We start from the raw sequence: 26,676 nt of genomic DNA on the forward strand, positions 1-26,676 counted from the left end.
CTTTCAGAATCCTTTCATAATTACCTGAATCAGTCACTCAGCACACAATCCCAGCTGACCTATTAAGTCTTGTTACTTCACTGTGCACCTGAAAGGTAAGAACTACAGAGTTCACTTTCCTAGAAATTCCTTCAGTGTTGAGCACTACGGAGTGTACACTCAAAGGGAACAAAACACAATTTTTCTCAACAGGAGAATCTTCTTTATGGAATCTATGGCATTAACACTTTCCTTGTGTGTGGGGGGAGGGGGGAAGGGTAGTGGGGATTGAACCCAAGGCAAACATGCTAGACAAGTGTTCTAGCATACTCTAGCTTCAATTTTGTGGCATTAGAACAACAGTCTTTCTTCCACAGGTTCTGCTCTCACAATTCAGGATAGCAACTTTCTTGAAATACTGCCATAAGTCTGGTAAACTGGCTCATGAAAAGAAAATGGAGGAAGGGAAGATCTGTATTGTCAACATACTATGTCAACGGAAATCTGGAAGAACACTCTGATGCATAAACTCCTGAATGTGTGACGCAGTATATAAGGGACTTTCATATGTAATATGTTTTCTATAAATCAATATTTTAGCCATCAGTGTTAGATTTATCAAAAATAATCTTTTTTCAAACCTGAAGTAACATTTTCCTATAACAATCATAAATACAAATACAACTGCTTAAAGAAATCAAGCGGGGCTGGAGAGATGGCTCAGTGGTTAAGAGTACTGGCTACTCTTGCAGACGACCTGGGCTCCATTTCTAACACCCATATGGCGGCTAACAACCGTCTATAACTCCAGTTCCAGGGGATCTGATTCCCTCTTCTGACCTTTGTGGGCACTGTAAGACATGGGCACACTTACATACATGCAGACAATACACTTATACACAAAAAATAAAGTAATAAAATATTCTACAAAAGAGGAAATCAAGCTACCTAGTTAGACTAGGATAGTCACCTTGCTGTAGTGCATCAGAAAGTTATAAACAAATTACTGGATCTTACATAAGGTCAAAGACTCAAACTAATGGTCCTGGATTCTTCCACCTCAAGCACATACAAGGAAAACAGTCTACTTTCTTTTATAAGCGAATAGGATTAAACAATTACTTTTAAATAACATCTTATTTTTCACTGTGTACCTCATGAACAGACTGTAATACAAGGTCATTAAAAGAGAATCAGGTAGGCATGTAGCTCAGTGGTCAATGGCTTGTCTAGCATGGGTAAAGCTCTGGGTTCTATCCCTAGGGCCACAAAAAAATTAAAAAAAAAAAGTGAGAGAAAGAGAGAAACAAACAGGAACAGCTGATGAAGTAAAGATGTGAGAAACTTTCAGTGCGACTATCATATGTAGAAGGTTATGAATTCTGGTTCTTACCTGAGTGACACTGCTATTGGCCCCAGGATAATTTCTGACAGATGAGAAGAGCACCTTTTATTTAGGTATGAGGTCAGAATGATGTGCCATTCTTATACCCCACAGTAAGCCTGAACTAAGGATCCTTAGAATATTTGCAAAGCAGCTCAGACTCAGGGAAACACCCAAAGGCACCATGCACTCTCAGTGAATACTACTCACTGATCTTCTGTTCCAAAAAACTTCACAAAGAAGCATTTCTTTCCACGTGGTTTCTTCAAGTCCTTGGGTGGATTAACAATCTGGAGGATAAAGGGGGAGAAAGTGTCATGAGAACATAGCAGTCTATGAAAGTTTACCACATCTCTAAGTGAGATGGAAAAAAGAAATCAAGGCCTTATACTTGTCTGTCTCTACTGAGATGTGTAGAAATGTATAAATATTCTTGAAGTTCCCTACAGCAAACACGTAGCACACTGTTAGAAAATACATTGTCATTTTTACTGCAATGGCTCCTGTTATACAATCAGTATTAACCTCAACATCATCCCCACCCCCCATGTTACATGTGATCAATGAAGAAACTTCAAAATACTTTTGGTACAGCAAGAGTTGAGGCAGGAAGTAATGAAAATAAAGGATGACTGAGGCAAAGGAAACACCATATTGCAAACAGTCTACAGACATTTCCTGGATTCCTAGCAAGGATATAAAACTAGAACATTTGCAAAGCTATGACGATCACTGCTCTCAAAATCTGGAATGCCAACTTCTGCAGAGATGTACTGGAGAAGCACATATGGTAACAGGGGAAGAAGATTTAAACTTAGTTGGGACAAAAATACTTTGGCTTTTCACTAACCTACATTTAGACTTCTCTCTTCCTGGAGAATCTATTTGTTTCTCCTTTTGTTAGATTTAAGCATAAAGCTATATTCCAATTAGAAATAATTTCTCAGATTAAAAACCCCAACAAGTTTCACAAACCATTTCTGATTCAAGAAATCCGTGATTACTGCAGATTAAATAATCTGGTTTATCTTTTCTAAACCAACTGATAACCAGAGGAAAAAAATCCGAGTTTTATTGGAATGGGCCAAATTTAGGTCAATGTCAGAAACTGAGGGAAACACCATACAATTCACCCACACTCTCAAATTTAATTTCAGATAGCTTCCTTGAGCAGTTGCAAGACACTCACCTTTCCCGGCCAGGGAGGATACCTGCCCAGTTTTCCCCTAGAGAAAATACAAAGAGTCAGAACTTGTCCTGGAAAAGCCAGTCCAACTCCTTTAGCCCACTCAACGTGCAATTTATGCTTCTAACTCTGCTAGTATTCTCAAAGGGCAGAACAAAAGCTGGAGAACCAGAGTTCTTAATAAGCTTTCCAAATGGACTGAGAACTGTATGTACGTATATGTATATATGTGTGTGAGGGCCTGAGGACTGTGCATTCTTCCACTGACAAATACAGACTAAACTGTAGACAGTCACCGTTCTAGAGTCTCCCAGTTGACAGGGTTAGGGGCAGTTCTCTTTGTAAACAGACTTCACCAAACTAAGTCTGGTTTAAGTCATCAGATCCGTCTTGCGTTGACAAATGCTAATGCAAGCCTTCCTCTAGGTCAGGAAACAAACTACGCAGCTCCAGGAAGGCGAAAACGCTTAGTTTTGGTTCTGGCGGCTGTCGGGGACACAAGGAACAGACTATGAGAGGCACTGGTTACCGCCAAGCCCTCGTTTGCAAAGGATAAGTACCCCCCTCGGGTTCTTCGCCCGGCAGCTCCGTGCAGTCGGGTTTTGCTACCCGGAGTGGAGCCTCAAGCCCAGGTCTGTTCCATCGGTTTGGACAGCTCTATCCCGCGCGAGGAGCCCTAGAGAGACCCTGGGGACTCGGTTGTCCTCCGGAAGCCCCACAGAACCCGGGTTCCCTCTGTGTGGGTCCCTGGCATACGAGCTCCGAAGCCGCAGCCCTCCCCCGGGATGGCCTCGGGATTCAGAGCCGGGACCGCTGCGGCCCCCCTCGGCCTCGGTCTCCGGGGAACGGACTGCCCCTTCCGCCCGAGCATCGTTCGCAGCGCGGCGGACGCTGGTCTTCCCCACTCTCGGCAGCCAGGAGCACATAATAAAGCAGCTCCAGAGCCAGCCGCCAACCCTGCGCTCAAGAAAGGCAGGTTCCCGCCGCCCCACGTTCAGCCCTGGCCGCCAGTACTCACCACACCAAGTCGCCGAGCCGCAGACTCACAGCCGCCATCTTACCACCCAACCACCGCCGCCGCACGGGCAGCCGGGAACTGCAGGTCGCCACAGCACCGCCCATTGGAGTGGGCCTGACCACGTGACGGGGGCCCGGCTGTCATCGGCCACGCCAATGCGCTGACGTTACCGCGCCTGCAAGCATTTATTGGACGGCCTGGAGGCACGTGACTCGGGCGCCGCGCTCTCAGCGCGCCGGAGCTTGAAGACTCCCAGCTCCTTCCCCCCTCCCTTCGGCTCGTGACAACGAAGCGTCTGCTGTCCAGAGCGGCGGCTGTGGCGGCGGCGCGGCCGGAGGAGCGCGGGAGGGAGCCGGCCGACCTACCCGCCCGGTTTCCGGGGCTCTGAGCTCATCGCTAGCCCTCCTTGACGTTTCCGTATCGGCCGTTAGTTGGGTGCGGGCCCGGGGCCGTTCCTCAGCCTGAGGTGCCCAGCGGACGGGTCTCGACGCCCGGGTGCTGCCCTGACGGACCTCGGCGCGGCCTGAGCCAGTCTCGATCCGAGCCCGGGGCTACGCGCCTGGCGGGGAGAGGCCCTGGTCCCCCGCGAGCCCGCGCTCTGGGGCCGGAACTCCAGCCTTCGGAGGAAGCGCCCCGCTTGACGGCTGGCTTCCGGAGCGGCGTCCGCGCCAAGCGCCCTCGGCTTTGCCCGACTTGTTTTCTCAGACGTGGACTTGGCATTTCTTCGCTTTTCCCCCAGGGCTGGCGAGCGTCAGCGACTTGGCCAGAGGCTCTCTCCAGCCCCGGCCTGGGACCCAGCATGGGCCGTAGCGCGGGCCCTCCGTGCGCCCTCCAGCAGCTCTTAAGAGCGGGCCGCTGAGCCGTGCTGCCTCGGTCCCGGGCCGGCATGAGGACCGCCGCGGGGGGACGTTTCTGGCCCGCGTCGGCGCTGGGGACAAAGGTGCGTGCTGCGGTCAGGGCGGAGCTCCCACGTTAGCTCTTCTAAGTAGTTTGACACTTTACAAGAAGTTGTGACAGCAGGAAGACCGATGGTTGGTGTTGGGCCCAGCGGCAGCCCAAACCCACAGATGTGGTAGAAGCTTGACATTTTGCAAAAAAGTCCCACCCCCAGGGACTGACGCAGGGAGTCTGTGTCAAGGGTGGACTTAATTTAGTGATTTTTCTTGAGTCCTTGGTCTGCTTGGGAAGGTGGCTGGTCCGTGGGCGTTTTCCCCTAGGCGGGGTCTTCGCTTTGGTTGTAAACTGCTGTGGGGGTTGGAGGAGTGGAGGAGCTGGGTGCCCTGGATTGAGCCCCCCCATCTCTGTTTTTCTCTGAAAACCAGTTTCCCTGAAGTACCAGGAATTAGTTGTAGAGACAGTCATTTACACACTGTGTTCTTGTAAACAGAAACCGATCCATTAAAGTGTATTTAAGATTACAGGAAATGACTTAATAAAATTCAACACGTGTTCTTAATTTAGAAATTATGACATTTTAAGAGGAACTGAAGGATGTTGTAATGACTTGATTAAAAATGTGGATCTTAACATTGCAACTGGACCTGTAGGTATCCCCATTGGTCCGGAACAGCAAAGGATACGTTGTCTGAAGTCCTGAAAATTCTAGCCAATGCAATAAGACAGGAAACAAAAATCAGTATGATTTTCAGAAAGTGAAAGACAAGTTGTCATTTCTGTAGATAATAAAACTTTCCATTTTGAAATGAAAAGCCATTAAATAAGAATTCAAGAAAGACTAATTAAAAATTAGTGAACAAGTTTTCCTGTTTCATCAGTAGTTAGTTCAAAAGTATCATTACCGAGAATGTATTTACTTTAACAAACCAGTCCCAATACTACCTGGAGATACAGTGGCTTTTGCATAATTAGACTTTTTAAAAAGAGGAATGTTTTTCTCTGTAGAATACAAATAGCATTTAATTCATTCAGAATATTTAAAACCTTATCTGTGGGTTTGTTACTGTTTTTATTTTATTTTATTTGGATACAGTCTCATGTAGTCCAGACTGGCCTTCAATTGGCTATGTAGTCAACAATGATTTTAAACTTCTGATCCTCCTGCCTCCACCTCCCCAGTGCTGGAATTACAGGTGTGTATTATCATACCTGGTTTAATTTGGTGTAGGGATTGAACCTAGGGCCTCATACATGTGAGGAAAGCATCCTACTGAGCTACATCCCCAGCCTATACTTAGCTATTTTATATTTTATTTTTAAAAAATATTTTATTATTTTTATTTTATGTGTATTGCCTGAATGTGTGTGAGTACACCCGTTAGCCACCATGTGGGTGCTGGGAATCAAACCTGGGTCCTCTGCAAGAGCAGTCAGTGCTCTTAACTACTGAGCTATCTCTCCAGCCCTTTATATTTTATTTTTTGTTCTCTTTGAGAGGGTCTCCCTGCAGCCCCAGCTGGCCTGGAACTCATTATATAGACCAGGCTGGCCTCTAACTCATAGAGATCTGCCTGCTTCTGCCTCCTGAGTGCCAGCATTTAAAGGCATGCGCCACCATGACCAGCTATTTTATTTTATTTTTAAACTTTTTTATTTTAATTTTTTATGTGTATGAGTGTTTGCCTGATGTGTATGAGTGTTTGCATGTAATGCCCATGGAGACATACTCCTGGAACTGGAGTTACAGAGGGTTGTTAGCTAGCTGCCATGTGGGTGCTGAGAACTGAACCCAGGTCCTCTGCAAGAGCAGCCAGTGCTCTCAACCACTGAGCCAGCATCGCTCCAGATCCCTGATAGGCTTTCTTATAAGATTGTGTCTGCTCTGTCGGTGGGGGACCTGTAAGCCTTTAGCATTCTTTTGGGGTTTATTTTCATAGCCGGGTGCATCAGCAGCGTCCTAAGGCCCTTGGAAGTTTCTTTTAGGGTGCTGTATTCCAGCATCTTAGTTCATGTTGGTAATTAATATGCACAGGCCAACCTGTCTCACCACTTATGACTTTGCTGCCTGATTAGAATGATTTTTAACTCATTTGTGTATTTTCTACTTCCATACCTGGTCTTACATCAGTTTTTTTATGGTGATAATAAAATGAATGAATATTGGATATACTAATATGTTTACATATGTGTAGAGATATACAAATCTTTCTGAATTAATTTGTATTTTTTATTCGTTTTGCAAAGAACGGCCACATTTTGGTAGAGACTTTCCAAAATGGTTCTAAAATTGATTTGAAATAAGTCAGAAAAGCTAATTATTTTTAAAAGAAGGATAATAAATATGAATTCAAAATATTAAGTGTCATAAACCTTTCAACACAGTACTGGTTAAAAAATCGCTCAAGTACTTATTAATGTAACAGATGTCTTTTAGACAGACCTTAAGTATCTGGGGTGCTGCTTTAGTGTGTGCCAAATCAGCAGGGAAGGGAAAGATGATTCAATGATTAGTGCTGGAGAAAACCAAATTAGAGCCTGTCCTAACACCATAGTGCATAGTAAATTCAACAGTATTGGACTTAAAAGTGAAAAATCTATGAAAGGCTGTATAGGTTATTTCTTCTATAAGATCTGATTAGAAAGGACTTTCTAGGCATAGAAGAAATGAGAGGAGTCACATGCAAAAAGAGACTAATTTGGCCTTAAAAGTATGTGATTTGAGATGATGTCCAAAATAGTTACAATTTTTATATTTACAATGGGTTACTTAAATGGACAAAAACAATAAATAGCAATTATAATACATTTATCAAAGGCTTCTTCTTGACGATGAAGTTCTCTTAAATTTGTATAATTGAGCAGGAAAATGTCTGTATTTGTCATCTTGGTTTGACCTGGCTCTTCTTTTCAATGTTAACAGAAGCCATGCAGTGACACCTGCTAAGATTGTTGGTAGCCATGTCGGAGCCCCACAGGGTCCAGTTCACCTCTCTCCCAGGTTCTCTGAATCCTGCATTTTTGAAGAAGTCCAGGAAAGAGGAGGTTGGGGGAGCAGATCAGCATCAGGACTGTGAGCCTGCTGCAGCAGCTGTTCGGATTACACTCACCCTCTTTGAGCCAGATCACAAACGCTGTCCAGAGTTCTTCTATCCAGAACTGGTGAAGAATAGCCGAGGGAAGGTGAAAGGCCTTCAGCCTGGAGACAAGGTACACTCCAACGGTTTCAGAGTTGCTTTGCAGACCTAATACGAAGGTGTCAGTGTATGCACGGGGGCCTTCATAGCAGGAAAATGAGACTTAGAAAGGCTTGGGCTGGCCCAAGATCACGCCACTCATCCAGAGTAAGCACAGGGTTGTTTGGTCTTGATCTTAACATTAGGCTTGAAGGAAGAGAATTATTTTATTTATATTTTTGGTCGTTTTTTTATTTTTTTTATTTTTATTTTTTTTGAGATGGGGTTTCCCTGTAGTCCCAACTGGCCTGGAACTCACAGAGCTCTGCCTCCTGAGTGCTGGGATTAAAGGTGTGTGCTACCGTGCCTGGCTGGAAGGAAGAGAATTGTTTTAAGAATCATTATTATCATTTAAGTTTTGGCTAATTATATAAATAAACAATACATTTTTTTTCATGTCAAGATTTTCATATGACACATTGATGAGATCTGTCTCTTGACAGTTGTAGTGTTGGATGCTTCTCTTTGTTCCGTCTGCATGGTGGAAGGACAGACATGAAGACAACCACACTGGTCATCTCTTTTGAACATCAGTGTCTTGGGTAGTTTCTTTCTCTGGATGGGTAGAAATCTGTTTCTACCTTTAAAAAGAAAAAAAAACAAAAAACCAAAAAAAGCTATTATTAGTAGTATTAGTATTTTCCAGAATTGGCTTTGTAGACTTCAAACTGAAAATCAGATTGATTTCTTAAAATGTTTTTTAACTGTTCTTTTTTTCCCTGATCACTGTGTGTTGGGCATGCATGTGTGGAAATCAGAAAACTTGCGGGAGTCAGAACTCTGCTTCCACCCTGTGGATCCCAAGTCTTGGACTCATGTCATCAGGCTTGGCAACAAGTACCCTTACTCACTGAGCCATCTCACCTGCCTGATCTATTTTTTTTCTGATAGATTTGTTTTACTTTCTGGTATGCAGCTTGCACACACACAGAAGTGGAGAGTATAATGTAAGCGGCACCCAGTACTCAGCTTCAATATGGTGTTACCCATTCATTAACATTTTATTTATATATATATTTTTTGGCCGGGGGGAGTCTTTTTGGTCTTTTTGAGACAAGGCCTCCCTGTAGCTGTCCTGGAACTCACTATGTAGACCAGGCTGCCCTTGAACTCACAGAGATCCACCTGCCTCTGCCTCCCAAGTGCTAGGATTAAAGGCGTGCACCACCACGCCCGGCAAAAATTTATATAATTTTTAAGATAGGTTTTAGTAGATAGAGATAGGAGGATAAAATAAAGGAATTTTATTTTTTATTTGAGGTTGGAACTTGAGCCTTACAGAGTCTCACTGTAGCTCAGGCTGATCTTGAACATAAAATCCTCCTGCCTCAGCCTCCTAAGTGCCGAGATTACATACTTATACCACTGTATGTCATATATGTGAAAAAGTGCAGCTGGGCATGTGAGATTGAGGCCAGCCTGGTCCACATTGAGAGTTCTAGGCCAACTGGGGCTACAGGAAGACACTGTCTCAAAAAACAACAAAAAAGAACCCATATCTCCACAAACAGCACATCCATGCAACTTGTGTTGCATTTACCAGGATTCCAGAAGCTTCTTGCTTGCCTCAAAGAACACTGGCCCCCACCCCACCTCATACAGGCAACCACTGTCAACCAAGACTAGTTTTGCATTTTTTTGTGTTGATAAAAATCGTATAGTGTGAGGAGGAGCTAGGTAAAGAGTGTTGTAAGCACCTGCTGTATACTGATGCACTGTGCTGGGCTCTGAGAAGATAAGGAGGGCCATACTTGTAGCATTTTGGTCTCTAGAGAGGCTTTTAGCAGAACAGGTACTAGGCCAGTGCCTAGCTCACAGGCTGTCAGAGGGTAGAAAGAGATCATGTTGGTGAAGTCTAGCAGTGTCTCAGTGCCAAGTACTCAGTCTGATTCACATTTGGGCTGTTGGGAGAAAGTACATTTGGTTAGACAAAATATGTGGGGTTTTGTTCTGTTCTGTTTTGTTTGAGATACCCAGATAGCCCAGGTTGGCCTCTTACTTGCCATATAGCTTGAGTAACTGATTCTTGTCTCTACCTCCCAAGTACTGGGATTACAGGTATTCATCACACCCCACTAAAAATGTTTTTCTTGATTAAGATTTTATTGGTAGAATTGAAGCTAATACATCTATACCTTATATATCCTGTTGTATAAGGGCCAGTGAGAAGGATGAGCAGAATTTAAAATCTTTTCACAATTCTTCTTTTTTTTTGAAATTGGGATGGTTTCCTCTTCCTTAAGAGGAAGTGACAGTTAGCAAGAATTGGTAAATCAACTGGATAGGGCAACTGAAACAGAACACCCCAGTGCTCTGATTTCACTTAGCTCCCCTTTGGCAGCTGGGGTAGGGGAGTTCCATATTGCTTTCAACATTGCAGAAAAATGCATGAAACACACAGAGAAATTTGGATCCAATGTTAGGGTAATCACTCCTGGACTTCAGTTTTAAAGCTCCTAAGTCATTATGGATCTTCTCTGTAGTGTCCATAGTCATGCATGAGGTCCTGGGCACATCCTTCCCCAGTCTAGTCTGATATATTTGTGCATTGATTCATTTAGCATATGTTTCTTACAGTGTGAAGCACTATTGCACTGTGAGGTCTATATAAAGGTGGAAAAGATTGTCCTAACCTCATGGGAACTGCAGGCTTATAGATATTATAGGAGAATTCTAGGAGTACAAGTAGCAGAAGTTACAACATGATGATTTTTACCTGAGGAGAGCTTAATAACATCCAGGATGTGCCAGGCGTGGTGGTGCACCCCTTTAATCCTAGCACTCGGGAGACAGAGGCAGGCAGATCTCTGTGAGTTCAAGGCCAGTCGGAGCTACAGGGGACCCTGTCTCAAAAAGACCAAAAGACCAGAAAAAAAAAAAAAAATCCAGGATGCTATGTTTAGACAGAGCTGGACCTTCAGCCAGGAAATGGTCAAAAGATATTGAATCGGGCTGGAGAGATGGCTCAGCAGTTAAGAGCACTGACTCTTCTTGCAGAAAACCTGGGTTCAATTCTCAGCACCCACATGGTGGCTACGAACCATCCTTAATTCCAGTTCCAGGGGAACCCGAAGGCCTCTTCTGACCTCCGCGGCATTGCACAACATGGGTGCACTCACATGCAGGCAATATACTCATACACATAAAATAAAAAAATATAATTAAAAAAATGAAAGACATTGAATCTGGTAGTGCTTAAAAATAGAATTTTTTTTTTCTTTTTTTTTGGTCTTTTTGAGACAGGGTCTCCCTGTAGCCCCAGCTGTCCTGGAACTCACTGTGTAGACCAGGCTGGCCTTGAACTCACAGAGATCCGCTTGCTTCTGTCTCCCGAGTGCTGGGATTAAAGGCGTGCCCCACCACGCCTGGCCAAAAATAGGATTTTTAAAAGTTCTTTTAACCATTTAAGTTGTATATAACATTGTAGAAACATTAGAAGAGACAGGTAAGCACCTGTTTTTTAAAACCACCCATTTATGGTATGTGTTTTATATGTATGTTCTGTAATATCCCAGTATTTGTTCACTTTGTAGATCACCTAACTGATCCTTTTAGGTAGGTGGTTTTAGTAGACAGGAGGGTAGAATAAGATTTTATTTTCTTTATTTGTATGAAGTTGGAAATTGAGCCTTGAAAATGTAGCTCAGGCTGGCCTAGAGTTCTTTATCCTTTTGCTTCTGCTTCCAAAGTGCTATGAGTATAGGCATGTACTATCATTCCTGGCCTGGAGATTTTGTTTTGATGTAAGCATCCAGTGTTTTTTGGTATACTATGAAGTCTCAGCATATTTAGTATAATCTCTATTAAGATTAAAATTCTTTGCCCAAGAAATTAATCTAACAAGAAAAACTTACTTGATAAAAAAATGTATGAATAAATGTATAGGGTAGAAATAAACTTTGGAAGACTACATGAAAATACTTGGAATGAGTATTGAGGTTGGAGGATGAGAGGCCACAGTAGACTCTTGAAGGTATGTTTCTAAGGATAGGGATGCTGTTAATCAGGGTTTACCTTGAGAACTACTATTCAGACTACCTTTTGCATTCCTTTAGGTTTTTGTTTCTTATTTATTTCTTATTTTTGGTCCCCTTCTCTCTCTCCCAGGGCCTTATGCTTAGGAGGGAAGCAGTCTACCACGGAGCTAAATCCAAGACCCCTCATGCCACTTTCCTAAAGGCAGAATGACTGTCAAGAACTTTTACTACATATTCAGTGGGTTTTTAACCTTTTGAACCTTGACTATTTTGGAAGTTTGATGAAGTCTATGGACCCGTTCTTAAGATTTTTCAAGTGCATAAAATAAACTGTTACAAAAAGAGTCTACTATATTTTGCATAGTTCTGTAGACATTGATCATCTCCAATAAAGGCCATTTGCTATATTTGAAGCCCCATAGTCTCTAATGCTGTGGTAGGCCATTGTAAGTATTTCATCAAGTTTTCTTGAATTGCATAAATGGATGTTTTCACAAATAGATGTTTTACCACGACTGCCTTTTTTTTGATGTATGGTGTAGGGTTGAACCCAAGGCTTTGCACATGCATGGACCACTGATGTAGGTTCTTAGCCCTGTTTTGTTTTAGTTTGAGACAGGATCTCACTAGATTGTCTAGCCCTGACCTCACATTGTAGCCAGGTTGGCTTTGAATTTGAGATCCTCTTGCCTCACCCTCCCCAGAGGCTAGGATATGAGCCACCAAACATGGTAAAATTCTATTTTTTTTAAACAATATAAACTGATCAGATGGCAGCATATATTCTGTTTTGCCTTTTCTGAATAACGGTTTTTATTGGATAGTCATTGAAGGTTCTTTGACTATTTTTTTTTTACTTATTTTTGTGGAATGATCTCTTTACAGAAAAAAGATGTCTTGGATCCTTTCAATGATGATGAAAAGGAAAGGCATAAAGTGGAGGCCCTTGCACGGAAATTTGAAGAAAAATATGTAAGACTTTTGTGTTGGGCAAGAAAACAACCTCGTTAGTGGGAGTGGTCTCCAGGCATTTGCATGTTCCTGTGGTAGTTAATCATGTAGTCGGCAGTGATCTGGGAGTAGATGTAGTAATGCTCAGAGGAAACAGAATACAGCTATTAAACAGATGCAGTAAGGCACAGAAATCTGCAGCAGGAGCAGTGTATGAGTTAAATGGACAGATGAACAGGGCCTGTCACTCTTCAGAGTATGAGTTTGGTTACAGAGCATAAGAAGTCATTTAAGCTGAGCGTGATCCCAGCACTCCAGAGGCAGAGACAAGCAGATCTCTGAGTTCAAGGCCAGCCTGGCCTACATAGTGAGTTCCAGGACAGCTGGGGCTACAGAGAGACCCTGTCTCAAAAAAACAAAACAAACAAACAAAAAAGTCATTTAGTTGATTCTTTTGACTTAGTCCATTTATGCAGATAGATATAAATCTGCCCTATTTTCAGAGGTCTTTAGGGAAAGGGTGTGTGTGTGTGAGAGAAAGAGATAGTTTATAGTGTTTTTCAATCTTTAATCGCTAGCTAATGAAGCTCAAGGCAACATTTAATTCACTGTACTTATCAAAAAAGCATGTGACCTCTTGATTTTAAATTTCAGGGTGGAAAGAAACGTAGGAAAGACCGAATCCAGGACTTAATTGATATGGGGTATGGTTATGATGAGTCAGATTCTTTCATCGATAACTCTGAGGCGGTGAGTGGTTAATGACAGCTTGATATGGACAGTGGGGAAGTGCGGTTGGGACAGTGCAGTGTGCCCTCTTTAGCACTGGGCCTTGTTTTTTTCAATTGAAAATCATGACCTCCTGTCTTCAAAACATGTGGTAGCTTGCACATTGGTGATTGGGGAAAGGGTATCTTAGCATGCTGTCTGAAGAGTGACAGAAAATATTATTCACATCTCTTCAGATGCACTTTGTATCTTTGGACCATAGAACCAGAACTGGCAGCTGATGGTATGTTTTTCCCTTTCAGTATGATGAACTTGTTCCTGCTTCTTTGACCACAAAGTATGGAGGATTTTACATTAATTCAGGAACCTTGCAATTTAGACAAGCTTCAGAATCTGAGGATGACTTCATTAAAGAAAAGAAGAAGAAATCCCCAAAGGTTAGAACATACTTGCTTTTGGATTTCAGAAATGAATTTTTATGTGGCCTTGTGAGATCAGTAGGTGATAATGTGTGATGGCTTAGGGTGGCTCAGGAGGCTGGTGGAAAGGCAGAGCTAAGTCAACAAGATGAGTTCCTGGGGGCACTATCAGGCCTCATAGTCGTTTCATCTGTGTCACAGGATTCTCCAATAGGCTCAGCAGGGTCATGTCTCAAAATGGTCTCTGGGTGGGGAGAGTCTTAAGGGTATGGATCAAAGAAGCATGCCCCACCCTTGCTGACTCTCTTCTGTAAATTTGGAGAGGACTTCAGTTACAGCTGTCACCCACTGAAAACCAGTCAGCCTTAGACTGAGCATATTTTAGTGTCTGCCTCCCATTGTCTAATGTTTAAAATGGGAAGGCCCACCCACAGCCCATTCCACATCTGGCTTCATAACAGCCACCATGGTCTTTGATTGTTTCTTGGAGATGCTGTTGCTGGGAATACTGTGGGGTTGTGACCCAGGGACTGCTTTGAGATGAGAGAGCTTTTTTGTTCATGAAGGAATGAGACCAGTCTGAGGATGTGCCCGCGTGGAGCAAGGCCAGTGCTGTGTAGTGCACTTGCTCACTGACTCAGGGAGCTGTGTAACTGTGCCTTGTCTTTAATTCTCAGAAGCGGAAGTTGAAGGAAGGTGGTGAGAAGATAAAGAAGAAGAAAAAAGATGACACTTATGACAAGGAGAAGAAATCGAAAAAGTCCAAGTTTTCCAAAGCCGGGTAAGAGGCAGCAGCTTTTTGCTAGGATAAAGTCTGACCTGTGAGGGCAGGACACCCAGGAACTGACTTGCCCTCCGCCCCCCCTGCCTCCCCAAGCTTCAGAAGAGGCTATAGGGCCTGGCCCTCCTCTCCCTCTCACCTACAATAGGACCATTCTGGGCATAGTCATCCACTCTCATCTCTGTGTCAGTCAGATAACCAGCGTGCCTCTGTTCGACTGTCAGTGTCAGCATCTGTTTCTGTCACTATGTGATTGCTCATGTTCCTTGTTCTCTTGGCACTCCTCTGTCCCAGTTCTTCTGTCTCTATTTTCCTTTGTCTTCTATGGTTGTGATTACTTCTCCTTAATCAGCTTCACCCTAGCTGCCTTCAAGTTGCTGCTGTTCTTACCTTCTTCTTGTGATACTTTTCTTGACCCTCCCCCTTTTTGCAGTCTTTTATTTCAGCCTAGCAGTGGTCCTTAAAAACCCATTGGAAGAGCCGGGCATGGTGGCGCATGCCTTTAATCCCAGCACTTAGGAGGCAGAGGCAGGTGGATCTCTGTGAGTTCAAGGCCAGCCTGGTCTACATAGTGAGTTCCAGGACAGGGGCTACAGGGAGACCCTGTCTCAAAAAAAAAAACAACCCATTGGATATTTAGCATTATATGACACTGTGTTGCTAACCTGTATTGCCTCTCAAGCTATGGTCCAGCAAGGTGGAGTTCTTTATGCCAGGAGAAGGAAGGCATGATGATAACAAGGTGGACTAACTGAAGACTCATGGAGACCCTTCCCTGGGAGCAGGACTGAAGGCTTCTGAGTTTCCTATGGGGGGCCTACACCTGAGTGACCAGTTTCCTTCTTACTTACAGCTTCACAGCCCTCAATGCCAGTAAGGAGAAGAAGAAGAAGAAGTACTCTGGGGCATTAAGTGTTAAAGAGATGCTAAAGAAATTTCAGAAGGAGAAAGAGGCTCAAAAAAAGAGGGAGGAGGAGCATAAGCCTGTAGCTGTGTCATCAGCGGAAGTTCAGGGCCTAAGGGAACTGGAGGGTACCTCTGACCCGTTGCTCTCACTCTTTGGCTCCACTTCTGACAATGACTTGCTCCAAGCTGCCACTGCCATGGATTCGCTGACGGATTTGGACTTGGAGCAGCTGCTCAGTGAGTCTCCAGAAGGAAGCCCCTTCCGAGATATGGATGACGGAAGTGATTCCCTTGGGGTGGGATTGGACCAGGAATTCAGGCAGCCCTCTTCCCTTCCTGAAGGCCTACCAACACCCCTGGAGAAGCGCGTTAAGGAACTGGCTCAGGTATGGTGACATAGTGTGTCTGGGCTTTCCTGGAAGCAGTTTGGGCAGATTGGTGTGTTGGTTCTGCACTGCATGAAGCTTGATGCCCAAGAAACCCTTTAGTGTCTTGGCAGTGAAAGTATAAGCTTTTCCCAAGCTTGCCTCTTGTTCTGAGGGAGGAAACAGTGTGGACTTTGCCTATCAGGCTTCATTTTTCAACATTCTTGGTTCCTTCACTTCTGGAAATTTTGCTTTCTTTTTGGGAATTTTTCTCTTGTTCTGTGTCTTTCCCACACACTATCTTTACTTTTGTGATAGACTGACCCTGATGTTGGCAGCAGGCAGCTGGGACAGATATTTATCTTCTTAGTATTCCAAAGATTTTGAAGATTCCCTGGTTTGTAAACATACATGTTTGGACTCAGAGCACATGCTTAGCTGCTGCTGGGTTTTAGATACTACCTTCAGTTGAGTACGTCAGTAGTGATCATGGGTATACCTACATAGTGGCAAGTAGGAACTTTACCTGAGCACCGTTCCTGCCTCTCACAACAGCAAGCAACCTTTAACATGGAGCAGTCACACTGCTGTTTTCCCCTAGTGTTTGGAATTGGTCCCTAAGTGCTAAGGACTGTCAGTTCAGAGTCAAGTATGGATCTTTAGTTTTGATGACATTGGCTTTGGTTGAAATAACATTTTACAATAGGCACTGTGATTTGGACTATAGCTCCAGGGGCATTTGTGCTCAAGAGGCGTACGTCTTGAACCTGTGGTTCTCATAGCATTTTCATAGTCCCTGTGTCATATAATCCATGCTTCGGAGCAGGGTGAAATGTTAGCAACAGCTACAAATGGTGTTTTCACTTCCAGAAGATACTTGAACACACTATAGAAAGTGAACAGAACACCTTATTCACATCTCTAGTTCATCCTGGTTAGCTTCTGTGCAGTGTTGGACATAAGTGTCCTACTTGAATATAATGTTTTAATGAATTATGCCATGTCAGGGGTTCAGAGTATATCTTAATATACATCATATGAAGTGGGAGGAGTTGAACCTGTACTTGGCATGTTTGAACATACTATCCTGTATTTGCTCAGAATTCATGTTAAAAAAAAAGTACTTGTTCTTTTCAATGCTTTGATTTGTAATCAAATTATTTTATAGTCTCTCGGAGTCTTATTAAATAAGTTAAGTAGGACTATATGGCAATAGAACATTGTTTATTTTACAGAAAAGTCAGAATTCTGGGGCATGCCATCACTTCTACCATGGGTTGAGGTCAAAGTAGTAGCCTGTTATTTCACTTTTTTGGATAGGAACACATTTAGTGGGAATGAAGTGCCACAGCCTGAAACAGTGTTGGAAAGCCATCCTGGGAAGACATGCCATTTGGCAAGTTTTCTCTCCTAAATGATTGCTCTTGGGCATGACAGAGTTCAGGATCCCACAGAAAAGTGGTGCAAGGTCTTGGTAGGGAGGTGGTGACTAGAGATTGATGTTCTGTATTGAAATTACAGTGTTCAAGTATAAAATTGATACTTTCATCTTTACCTGGTCCTGCTCTCACAATAGTATGGAGAAAGTATGAAGTGGACATCTAAAAACAATTTAAGGATTGGGGATGTAGCTCATTTGGTGCCTACTTAGTATGCACAAGGCCCTAGTTTCAATCCCTGGCACCACATAAACTTTGTGTAGTGGTCCACGACTAGTCCCAACACTGTGAAGTAAACACAGGAGGATCAGGAGTTCAAGATCATTCTTGACTAGTGAGCTTGAGGTCAGTAGAGGCTACATGAGACCCTATCTCTAAATAAATAAATAAATAAATAATAAATAAATAAACCCTCCTCCAAATAAGTTTCAGTTTGCATTTTCCTTTATAGCATAAGTATGTATGTTTTTATGCAGTTGTGATTATAGTTGTGAATAATTGTTTCCAAATCTTTCAACCTAATAAATATTGTTATACAGACTTCATTATTTTTAATGACTGAATTAACAAGGTTTATTTTAGAAAGTTACTTAATACCATTCCAGAGGTGCTACAGGTGCTCCATTCTGACTAGGACCCTGGGTATGGCTGTACCTGGAGCCCTTCATATATGTACATGGGTATCTGGATGCCCAGGCCTTGTTGACAACTTGCTGGAAAATAGTCTTCCCAGGGAAGAATGCATTTGTACACAGAACATTCTTAGAATTCTAAAAGCCACATGCTGATATTTAGAGCCTTAATAAGGTAATTTGTGCTAGATCTTGAACATGGCATTCAAAATTAAATTTGATAGCTGGGCATAGTGACACTCACCTGGTAATCTCAGTATTTGGAAGGTGGAGGCATGAGAATGAGGACTTTAAGGTCATCCTTGGCAACATAGCTGGTTGCATGAGGTCCTGTCTCAAAAAAAAAAAAAAAAAAAAAATGAAATTTGGAGAGGAATTACCAGTTGGCTTTCAGTGGAGGAAAGAAAGAAAAGAACAAGAAAAAAGAGTGCGGTTGAGCATGGCAGCAGAGGTATTTCTCACTGTATCACTTCCCTAATTTTCTTTTTTTTCCTCATTATTTTTAGAATGAGATTGATTATTTAGGATAGATTTTAGATCTTGGCTTTAAATGAGATACACGTCTATTTCTAATATTTAAATTTTTAAAAGAGCCCCCAAATTTGGACTTAGTAGTCACGTACTGTTCCTGACTGGATTGACTAACTGGCTCTTTTCTGTTCTTGCCTGGGCTTACCCTTGTGACTGCTTTCAGCCAGCATGTTGGTTGGATGTTGGCTAGGCCTCCCTGTTGTGGACTTGTACAGGATATTGTGGTCTCAGTCTTAGCATCTCAAGAGGGTGAAGGTGGAAGCTGCAGGGCCTTGAAGTCTAGCCATAGAGATTGTATGTATCACATTGCTTCTGACATGCTCTTGGTCAATGTGAGTCACAACAGCAGTCTAGACTTGAGGACTAGGGAGGCAGGAGGGCCCTCTCTGCTAGCAGTTCTCCATAAAGGAGTCTGTGGTCCTGGTTGCAGTATACCACAATATATAACAGATTCTATTCCAAAGTATAATGATCCCTTAGGAGAAAACCTTTATGGAAGCAAAGAAATTGATTTCTTCTCAAAACTTTACAAAATGTCTTGAAAATGTATGTAAAAGGTACTTTAAGAGGGACACCTTGGTCAATGCCCAGGCTATTCTTACTACTCTCTTCTGTTAGCCCAGTTTATATTTTCATGGGTCTTAGGGAATTCAGTGACTTGGTGGCCTTGCCCTGTCTTCTCTAATGCATACTGATTGTGTCCTTTGTCTTGTTGGACCATATAGATGCTGAGAGAGCTCAGGGTGACACCCCTTCAGGATACTGTCTTGATGTGGTTCAGCAGCCACTTAGCCCAGGCCATACAGACAACTCAAGTCTGTTTTACTTCTCTTCAGTCAGATGTAAGTGGGAATGTTCTAAGAAAGAAAAGAAATAGATCCCATAGCATTTACCCCTCTACTGTCAAGTTAAAATTCATGTATCACCAAAAAGCCAGGGAGAGAGGGATTTAAAGAGAATACAATGGAGAAAACTTGGGCGGGTGTGTGGTGCACGCCTATAGTCCCAGGACTTGGGAGGCAGGGGCAGACCGATCTCTGTGAGTTCAAGGCCAGCTTGGTCTACATAGTGAGTTCCAGACCAGCTGGGGCTACAAGGAGACCCTGTTTCAAAAAGACCAAAAAAAAAAAGAAAGAAAGAAAATCATACCAGATTTCATTCTATTCAGCAAATGCAAAAGCAGGTATTGTATATACAATTTTGAGTTAGGTACTCAAAGGCTATAATTGGTTTTGTTTTGTTTGAGACAGGGTCTCATGTAGCCCAGGTTGGCCTTGAGCTTGCTGAGTAGCTGAGGATAACTTTGAACTCCTAATCCTCCTTTTTCTACTTTCCAAGTGATAGGATTACAGGTATGTCCTACCATACTGGGTCATGTTTTTTTCTTATAATAAATAAAGCAGCTTATTAAAAAGCTGTTATAGGTTGTGCACAATGGCATGTGCCTGTGGTCTAGCTAACTACTCAGGAGGCTGAGGCAGGAGGAGCACTTGAGCCCAAGAGTTTAGGGTCAGCCTGGGCACTATAGACCTTTAATCTCTTAAAAGGGGGTGGAGGTACTGTTGGAACTATTATAAATCACCATGACCAGGGTGTTTAATTTCCTGGTTAATTAAGAATTGATTTATTTATAGCTCCTAGGACAAAATATTTTAATGGTGAGGAGGACCTCACTTATTTCTGGATGACAATCAGGTACATACCCAGTTGTTTTGGTTTTGTTTTTTCTTTAAAAACAAGGTCTCACTATGTATGTATTCCACATTACCCTGGAATTCACAATCCTCCTGCTTCAGCCTCTGGAATGCCAGGATTACAGACCTGTGCTACCATGTCTATGTTTTTAAATTTTTTTTTTTTTTAAGTTTTTTTGGCACTGGGGATTGAACCAAGAGCCTTGTGTATACTAGGCAAGTGCTATACTACTGAGTTACATCCCTAGCCCTTTACTTTATTTTGAGACAAGATCTTACTGAGTTATTCAGCCTCGTCTCAAATTTGGAATCCTCCTGCCTCAGCTTCCAGAGCAACTGGGGTTATTGGTGTATGCCATCAGACCCAGCTTCAGCTGGTCTTTCAATTATATTTATTTAAAAATATAGCACTTGAGTAATTCAGCATAAAACCAGACCCTCCAAATATTGCCTTTGCAGTTTAAAAGACTTTAGAAAGAAACATAAAAATTATATAGGCAGGATTAGAGAAATGACTTGATTTCTAAAAATAAAATTTGTGCCCATAAATAAAATTTGTGCCTGCCTTTAATCCCAGCTCTCAGGAAGTAGAGGCAGGAGGATCAAGAGTTCAAGGCCAGGGGCTAGAAATATGGCTCATTGGTTAAGAGCAATTGCTGCACAACCATGAGCACCTGAACTCAGATCCCAGAACTTACCTAACAAGCTGGTGTGGTTTCTCATGCTGTAACCCCAGCTCCCTTGGGGTGGGACAGAGACAGGAGGTTCACTGGGGTTTGCTAGCTGCAAGCTTAGCCAAAAGTGTGAACTCCAAGGTCAGGGTGAGATCCTACCTCAAAGGAATAGGGCAGAGAGTGATTGAGGAGACCTGACACCCTCTTCTGGTCTCTGTATGTGCACACACATCACACACATATTCACCACACACACACAGACACCACACATACGTAAAAAGAGTCAAGTCCAGCCTTTGCTACCTGAGACTCTGTCTCAAAAAAGAAAAGAAAAAGAAGAATTGGAAACTTAAAATGTTGATGGGTCTGACAAACAATGGGGCATTTGAAATACATGTTTAAGGAATGAGAGTGAATTAATTATAGGTACTTTTAGATTTAGAATTAGCAGTATAAATTTAAGAGAGAATGACTAAGCCCAGTCAGGGAAGTGCTTGCTACATGCTTATCAGGACAAGAATATGGTGCCTAGAACCCATGTAAAAGAAGCTATGGCTCCTGGCTGGAGAGATGGCTCAGTGGTTAAGAACACTGACTGTTCTTGCAGAAGACCTGGGTTCGAATCCCAGAACCTACATGGCAGCTAACAACTGTCCGTAACTCCAGTTCCAGGGGGATCCTACAGTCTCTTCTGTCGTCCTTGGGCATTGTACAACACAGGTACACTTACATGCGGGCAATACACGCATACACGTAAAATAAAAATAATAAATTATTTAAAAAGAAACAAAACAGCTCCAAGAAGCTATGGCTCCTAAAGAACAACAGCTAAGGTGGCCTGCTAGTCCATATGCCTACCAGCACACATGTGCACCCACATGTAGGATCATATGACAGAATCACTCAGTTTTGTTTTTTTCAGTACTAACTAGGGCAATAGCTCACTGGTAGAACACTTGAATAGCATACATGAAGTCCTGTGTTCTGTCCCCAGCAATGCAGAAACAAAACCCTCCAAAAATCCCTAAATTAATAGAATTCCAGTACCCTAGAAAAGATTCCAGGTAGAATTCTGAATGCTTTTGGAAAGTATAAGAAATTGCACATAGCCAGACATAGTGGTACACACCTTTAATCCCAGCTAGCACTCAGGAGGCGGATCTCTGTGAGTTCAAGGCCAGCCTGGTCTACATAGTGAGTTCCAGGCTTGCTGGGACCACAGGGAGACCCTGTCTCAAAAAAAAGAAATTGCACATGACCTTAGGCATACATGGTAGCTTAATGCCTATAATCCCAGCACCTAGCAGGCAGGAGGATTACAAGTTTGAGACCAATGTGGGATACCTAGTAAGTTCAAGGTTGGTCTGAGATACACAGCAAGACCCTGTCTTAAAAAATTAATAGAATAAGTCGGTAAAATTAAAAAATAAAATGCACACACCCTTTCTTTCTCCCATTATCCAGTGTCCATGTTACGCTTTTCATCTGTGGCCTCTGGGCTATCCTCCAGCCGAGGCATCTCCAAAAGCTTGAATTTTGTATAGCTTCTCCAAAGTTACTTCTGGTTAGTATTAAACTTTTCTTCATCTAGTTTGCCTTCTTACAATCATAATATGCATTTGTTTTTTGTTCTCATTCTCCCAGTCACTCAGCTGATTGAGTTAATTCTTATCCTCTATGATCTTGTGTAAACAGACAATAGACTGTAGGAGGAAACAATGAAATACCCTTTGCTATGTTTGGATGGCTACCTAGATGGCTAGGTGGATAGCCAGACTGAAAGGAAGCCAAAGAGCAGCTTTGAGGATACCTATGATTGGAGACCACAGCCTTGGCCAGACTAGTCTGGTGGGCAAGATGGCTTTGTCATAAGGTAGGGCAGAGCTGAGGGTGGGTGAGTCGTTGGACTGGGGTGGGGGGGGGTCCCTCAGTACGTTAGGAGATGAGAGCTCCAGATGGTGGAGGACCGTATGCACCATGCGAAGGTGTTTGGGTTTGAATCTAGGTTTGGGAAAAGACCCTGAAAGGCTCTAAGGAAGTTTAAGTAGGAGGTTTTAAGAAGGCTAGATTACAGAAGAGTAGGAAGCCAAGAAAATGAACAACAGACTTAAGTTTGAATAAGTTTAGTTTGCTAATGAGAAGTTAACCTTTCACAGAAGTAGTTGGAAATGACCTAGAGGTAATTGGAAGTACTGGCCAAGAGGTTGGAAGTGAGGGTTCAGGGCCTAGAGGGTTGTATTTCAGGGGCCTGTATGTGTACATATTATTTTGAAGCCATGAGGGAAAAGTTTTGGGAGAAATTCTACTAGTTTGGCATGATAGCACCACACCTGACCAGATGCCTCTAATCTTAGAGAAGGATCAGGAGTTAAAGGTCAGCCTCAACCCTTGAACTCTGTTTCTGGAAAAAAAGAGCTATAGATAGAACCCTGGAGGGGTCTTCTACCAAAAAGGACCTTGTTGAGCAGGTAGACGGAGTGGTCAGAGAGGCTAGAGGAACCCCAAGGTTGTATTTAGAGGAAGACAGAAGAGTAAGATTTATATATCTTTTCCAGAGAGTCACCTTGTTACCACTATTGTATATAAAGTCTGATTTCAAAAGTTGTATTTTGCCTTAAGCTCTCAGGTCAGCATCTCTTTTGTTTAGGTCATTAGTTTTCAACCCTCTCTGCCCATTAGACTCACCAGAGTTACACTGAAAAAGATCTGATACTTGGGCCACCTCTCAAGAATATACATTCCTGAGTTCTGACCCTAGAGATTGTGGTGTGATTGGCCTGGGGTGGGGGAAGCTGCCCCAGTAATGCTTATGAGCAGCCAAGTGTGAGAACCTCCAGGTGTGAGAACCTCCAGGTCTGACCCGCAGGTCTTGCTGCTGTGGCAGCTTCAAGATTCTCCAGGCTTGCTCTCCCAGGTGTCATCTCAGGCATGGCATGTTAGTTCAGTGGTCTGGGTGATAGGGTTGGTGAGATACCATAAGTATATCATAAATTTTCAAAGGATGATAATGTCCTTAAATGCTAAAGCTTGTATAGTACTTCTTATTGTCATCTTTCGTATATAAAAGCCTTTAAATCTTGTAGGTTTGTTCAGGATCTTAGTTGCTTTTCTATTGTTGACAGTATAGAAATCCCAACTCACAGCGTAGTTGATAAGAGTCTGGACACAGAAGCTGGATAGCCAGCAGAGTTGATCTCTGACCAGATGCCTTGGGATTGCTTGACCCTGTGTATCTGTACTGTTTTGTGACGACTGCTGTAGCTCCCAGGAAGCTCAGTTCACAGATGCTGTAACAGCTTTGTAAAGATCACAAATGACCTTAATCTGGGGCTGAGACTGGGGCTGGGGCTGGTCTGGGACAGAGTCAGGAAGGTAGAGGGGAGGATTCTGTCACTAGGTGTTCTTTTGGAGCAATGACTTATGTCTGAGGGTGAGTGTGAGGGATGCATGGGGAAAGGGCACTAATGCCTGTTACTGTCTGCTGTAAACAGGCTGCCAGAGCTGCTGAGGGAGAGAGCAGACAAAAGTTCTTCACCCAGGATATTAATGGCATCCTGCTAGAGTGAGTATTGTCTACTGTTACCATGCTTGGCTTGAGCAAACTGGAGGAACATGGGAGTACTGTTGAATTACCTACAGGTGACCAACAAAGGAATGGAAGAATTGGGTTCATATGCTTTTAACTGTTGTTTTTCTATTTAGAATGAAACAGGGACACTGCATCCCTGTCTTCATGATAGACCTTAGTATCTTCAGCCTCGAGGCAGTATTAAAATGCTGTAGTTTGTGTGTGTGTGTGTGTGTGTGTGTGTGTGTGTGTGTGTGTGAAACATTAAATTTATGTATAGATTTATGTGTGTTCATAGCTTTTTGGAAGAGGATTTCTTGGCAAGTATGAGATGAAAAGAATCCAGATGAATGAGTGAAAATCTGATCATCAGGGCCTGCTCTGCATTGGTGTACCCTCAGTGTCCTTGTTGTCACTTGTGCTGCCAGTACACCTCATCCCTTCATACTATACCCAGAGCCCAAACATCCAAGGCACTTGGAAACACAGCAGCAAGCATACTGATGTAAACCAAATCCCATGCCTGGTTCCCCAGCATTGCAGTTTTTCCCTTGGTTACATTAAGTAATAGGAAAAGCATGCTGTTTAACAACAGGGGATTTTGCATCGGTAAGAACAGTTATCATGGCCAGGAGTGGTGGTGCACATCTTTAATCCCAGCACTTGGGAGGGAGGCAGGTGGATCTCTCTGAGTTCCAGGACAGCTGGGACGGAAAAAAAAAAAAAAAAAAAAAAACAGTTGTGAAGACTTGAGAGTATTTTTACAGATGGTCTCCATTGAACAGGTTATGGATGAGCCCCTTGGGTCAGGAAGCACAAAGCCACAAAGAGCACCTGAGGGTCAGTGTGGGTGAGGGATTTGTGTCAACAGGAACCCACTTGAGTATTCCACATAGAGAAAGCTCAGAAAAAAATATTTTTCTGTTTGTCCAGCTGGGGAAACTAGAGAGGTAAGGATTTACCTGATTTCATAGAATTGGGAACTGAAAAAAAAAAAATAATGCCAGAAAGTATTTCCTGCCAACCCCAAGTAACTCATTACTTTCATTTTGAAAGCTTTTATATTTTCTTTGTTTATGAAATTTAATACTCATAGCTATTTGTTTTGGGCTCTCTTCGCTATCTTTGACTTGGTCTTGTTCTTGACCTGAGAGCTTTGACTCGCTTTTCCTAGCCATGTTCATTGAGCTTGAGAATTATTCTTGTTTGTTGCTGCTAAAGATGTGTTGCTGTGGCCTCTTGATTGCGTTGTGTGACCATCAAGATAAGGTTCAACCTACTTTTTGTGCCTAGTTTTCCTCTCTATGTTGGGTAACCTAAGGAAGAGAGAAGCTGCAGCAAGCTTCAGGCCATTGATGACTGTGTTCTGTTCTTCAGCATAGAGGTACAAACTCGAGAGCTGACTAGCCAGATCCGTTCTGGGGTGTATGCTTATCTGGCTTCATTCCTGCCCTGCAGCAAGGATGCTCTAGTCAAACGTGCTCGGAAACTTCACCTCTATGAACAGGTGGGTGACTGTATTAGACACTTTTCTGTTGCTGTGATAGAAACACTAACCAAAGCAACTTACAGAAGGAAGAGTTTATTTGAGCTTATGGTTCCAGGGAAATTACAGTAAGTCATGGCGGGGAGGCATGGTGGTAGGAGGTGGCTGGAACAGGAACAGAAAGCAGAGAGTTCACATCTTCAAGCGGGCACAGGAAGCAAAAGAGTGACTTGAGATCTGACAAGGTTTAGGAACTCTCTAAGCCACCCCCAGTTATGTGCTTCCTCCAGCATGTCCACACCTTCTAAGATCTCTCAAAACAGGCCCACCAACAGGGGACAAAATGTCCAAATACTTGGAGCCTATGGGGGACATTCTCATTCAAACCACCACAGTGGCTGAGTCTGCATAATACCTACAGTTGCTGTGCTGCTTCCTTTTGATGGCCTGTTATGGGTTGAGAGTGTGAAAGTGGTATGCAAGCCAGATTTGTACTATATTCTGTTCTTTGCAGGGTGGGCGCCTGAAGGAGCCTCTCCAGAAGCTCAAGGAAGCCATTAGCAGGGCAATGCCAGAGCAGGTAGCCAAGTACCAAGATGAATGTCAGGCACACACACAAGCAAAGGTTGCTAAGTAAGTGTGTCCCATCCTCTTGAGTATTATTATCCTTCTATCTCTTCTCTCTCAAAAAAAATTTTTTTTAATTTTAATTTTTAAAATTTTATTATTTTTATTTTATGTGTATGCTTGTATTGCTTGTGTGTAGGTAAGTGCATCTGTGTCATGCAGTGCCTGCAGAGGTCAGAAGAGGCTGTCAGATCCCCTGG

At 43.0% G+C, this 26,676-nt stretch overlaps 2 protein-coding genes across 3 annotated transcripts in view; one reads left to right on the forward strand and one right to left on the reverse strand.

The window, feature by feature from the left end:
- Glyr1 (glyoxylate reductase 1 homolog) overlaps nt 1-3,678 on the reverse strand; it is a 41,951-nt gene extending 38,273 nt beyond the window's left edge. The window contains exons 1-3 of one of the 2 annotated variants that reach the window (XM_008846550.2): nt 3,568-3,671; nt 2,553-2,589; nt 1,574-1,653 (exon numbers count right to left, since the gene is read on the reverse strand). In XM_008846550.2, the coding sequence (XP_008844772.2) occupies nt 1,574-1,653; nt 2,553-2,589; nt 3,568-3,671 (221 nt within the window). Of the gene's footprint in view, nt 1-1,573; nt 1,654-2,552; nt 2,590-3,567 lie in introns of both variants that reach the window. The other variant, XM_008846555.3, reaches the window with a different exon arrangement.
- A 692-nt stretch (nt 3,679-4,370) lies between these two features.
- The window catches only part of Ubn1 (ubinuclein 1), a 34,344-nt gene continuing 12,038 nt past the window's right edge, over nt 4,371-26,676 (forward strand). Inside the window, exons 1-10 of the mRNA XM_008846567.3 lie at nt 4,371-4,507; nt 7,385-7,671; nt 12,560-12,646; nt 13,280-13,375; nt 13,657-13,791; nt 14,451-14,554; nt 15,408-15,846; nt 24,287-24,357; nt 25,741-25,870; nt 26,364-26,482. Coding sequence (XP_008844789.1) covers nt 7,423-7,671; nt 12,560-12,646; nt 13,280-13,375; nt 13,657-13,791; nt 14,451-14,554; nt 15,408-15,846; nt 24,287-24,357; nt 25,741-25,870; nt 26,364-26,482 — 1,430 coding nt within the window. The 5' untranslated portion in view covers nt 4,371-4,507; nt 7,385-7,422. The remainder of the gene's footprint in view (nt 4,508-7,384; nt 7,672-12,559; nt 12,647-13,279; nt 13,376-13,656; nt 13,792-14,450; nt 14,555-15,407; nt 15,847-24,286; nt 24,358-25,740; nt 25,871-26,363; nt 26,483-26,676) is intronic.

This window comes from Nannospalax galili, unplaced genomic scaffold, assembly GCF_000622305.1.
Source record: "Nannospalax galili isolate Female #2095 unplaced genomic scaffold, S.galili_v1.0 scaffold471, whole genome shotgun sequence".
In the NCBI taxonomy this organism is placed as follows: Eukaryota; Metazoa; Chordata; class Mammalia; order Rodentia; family Spalacidae; genus Nannospalax; species Nannospalax galili.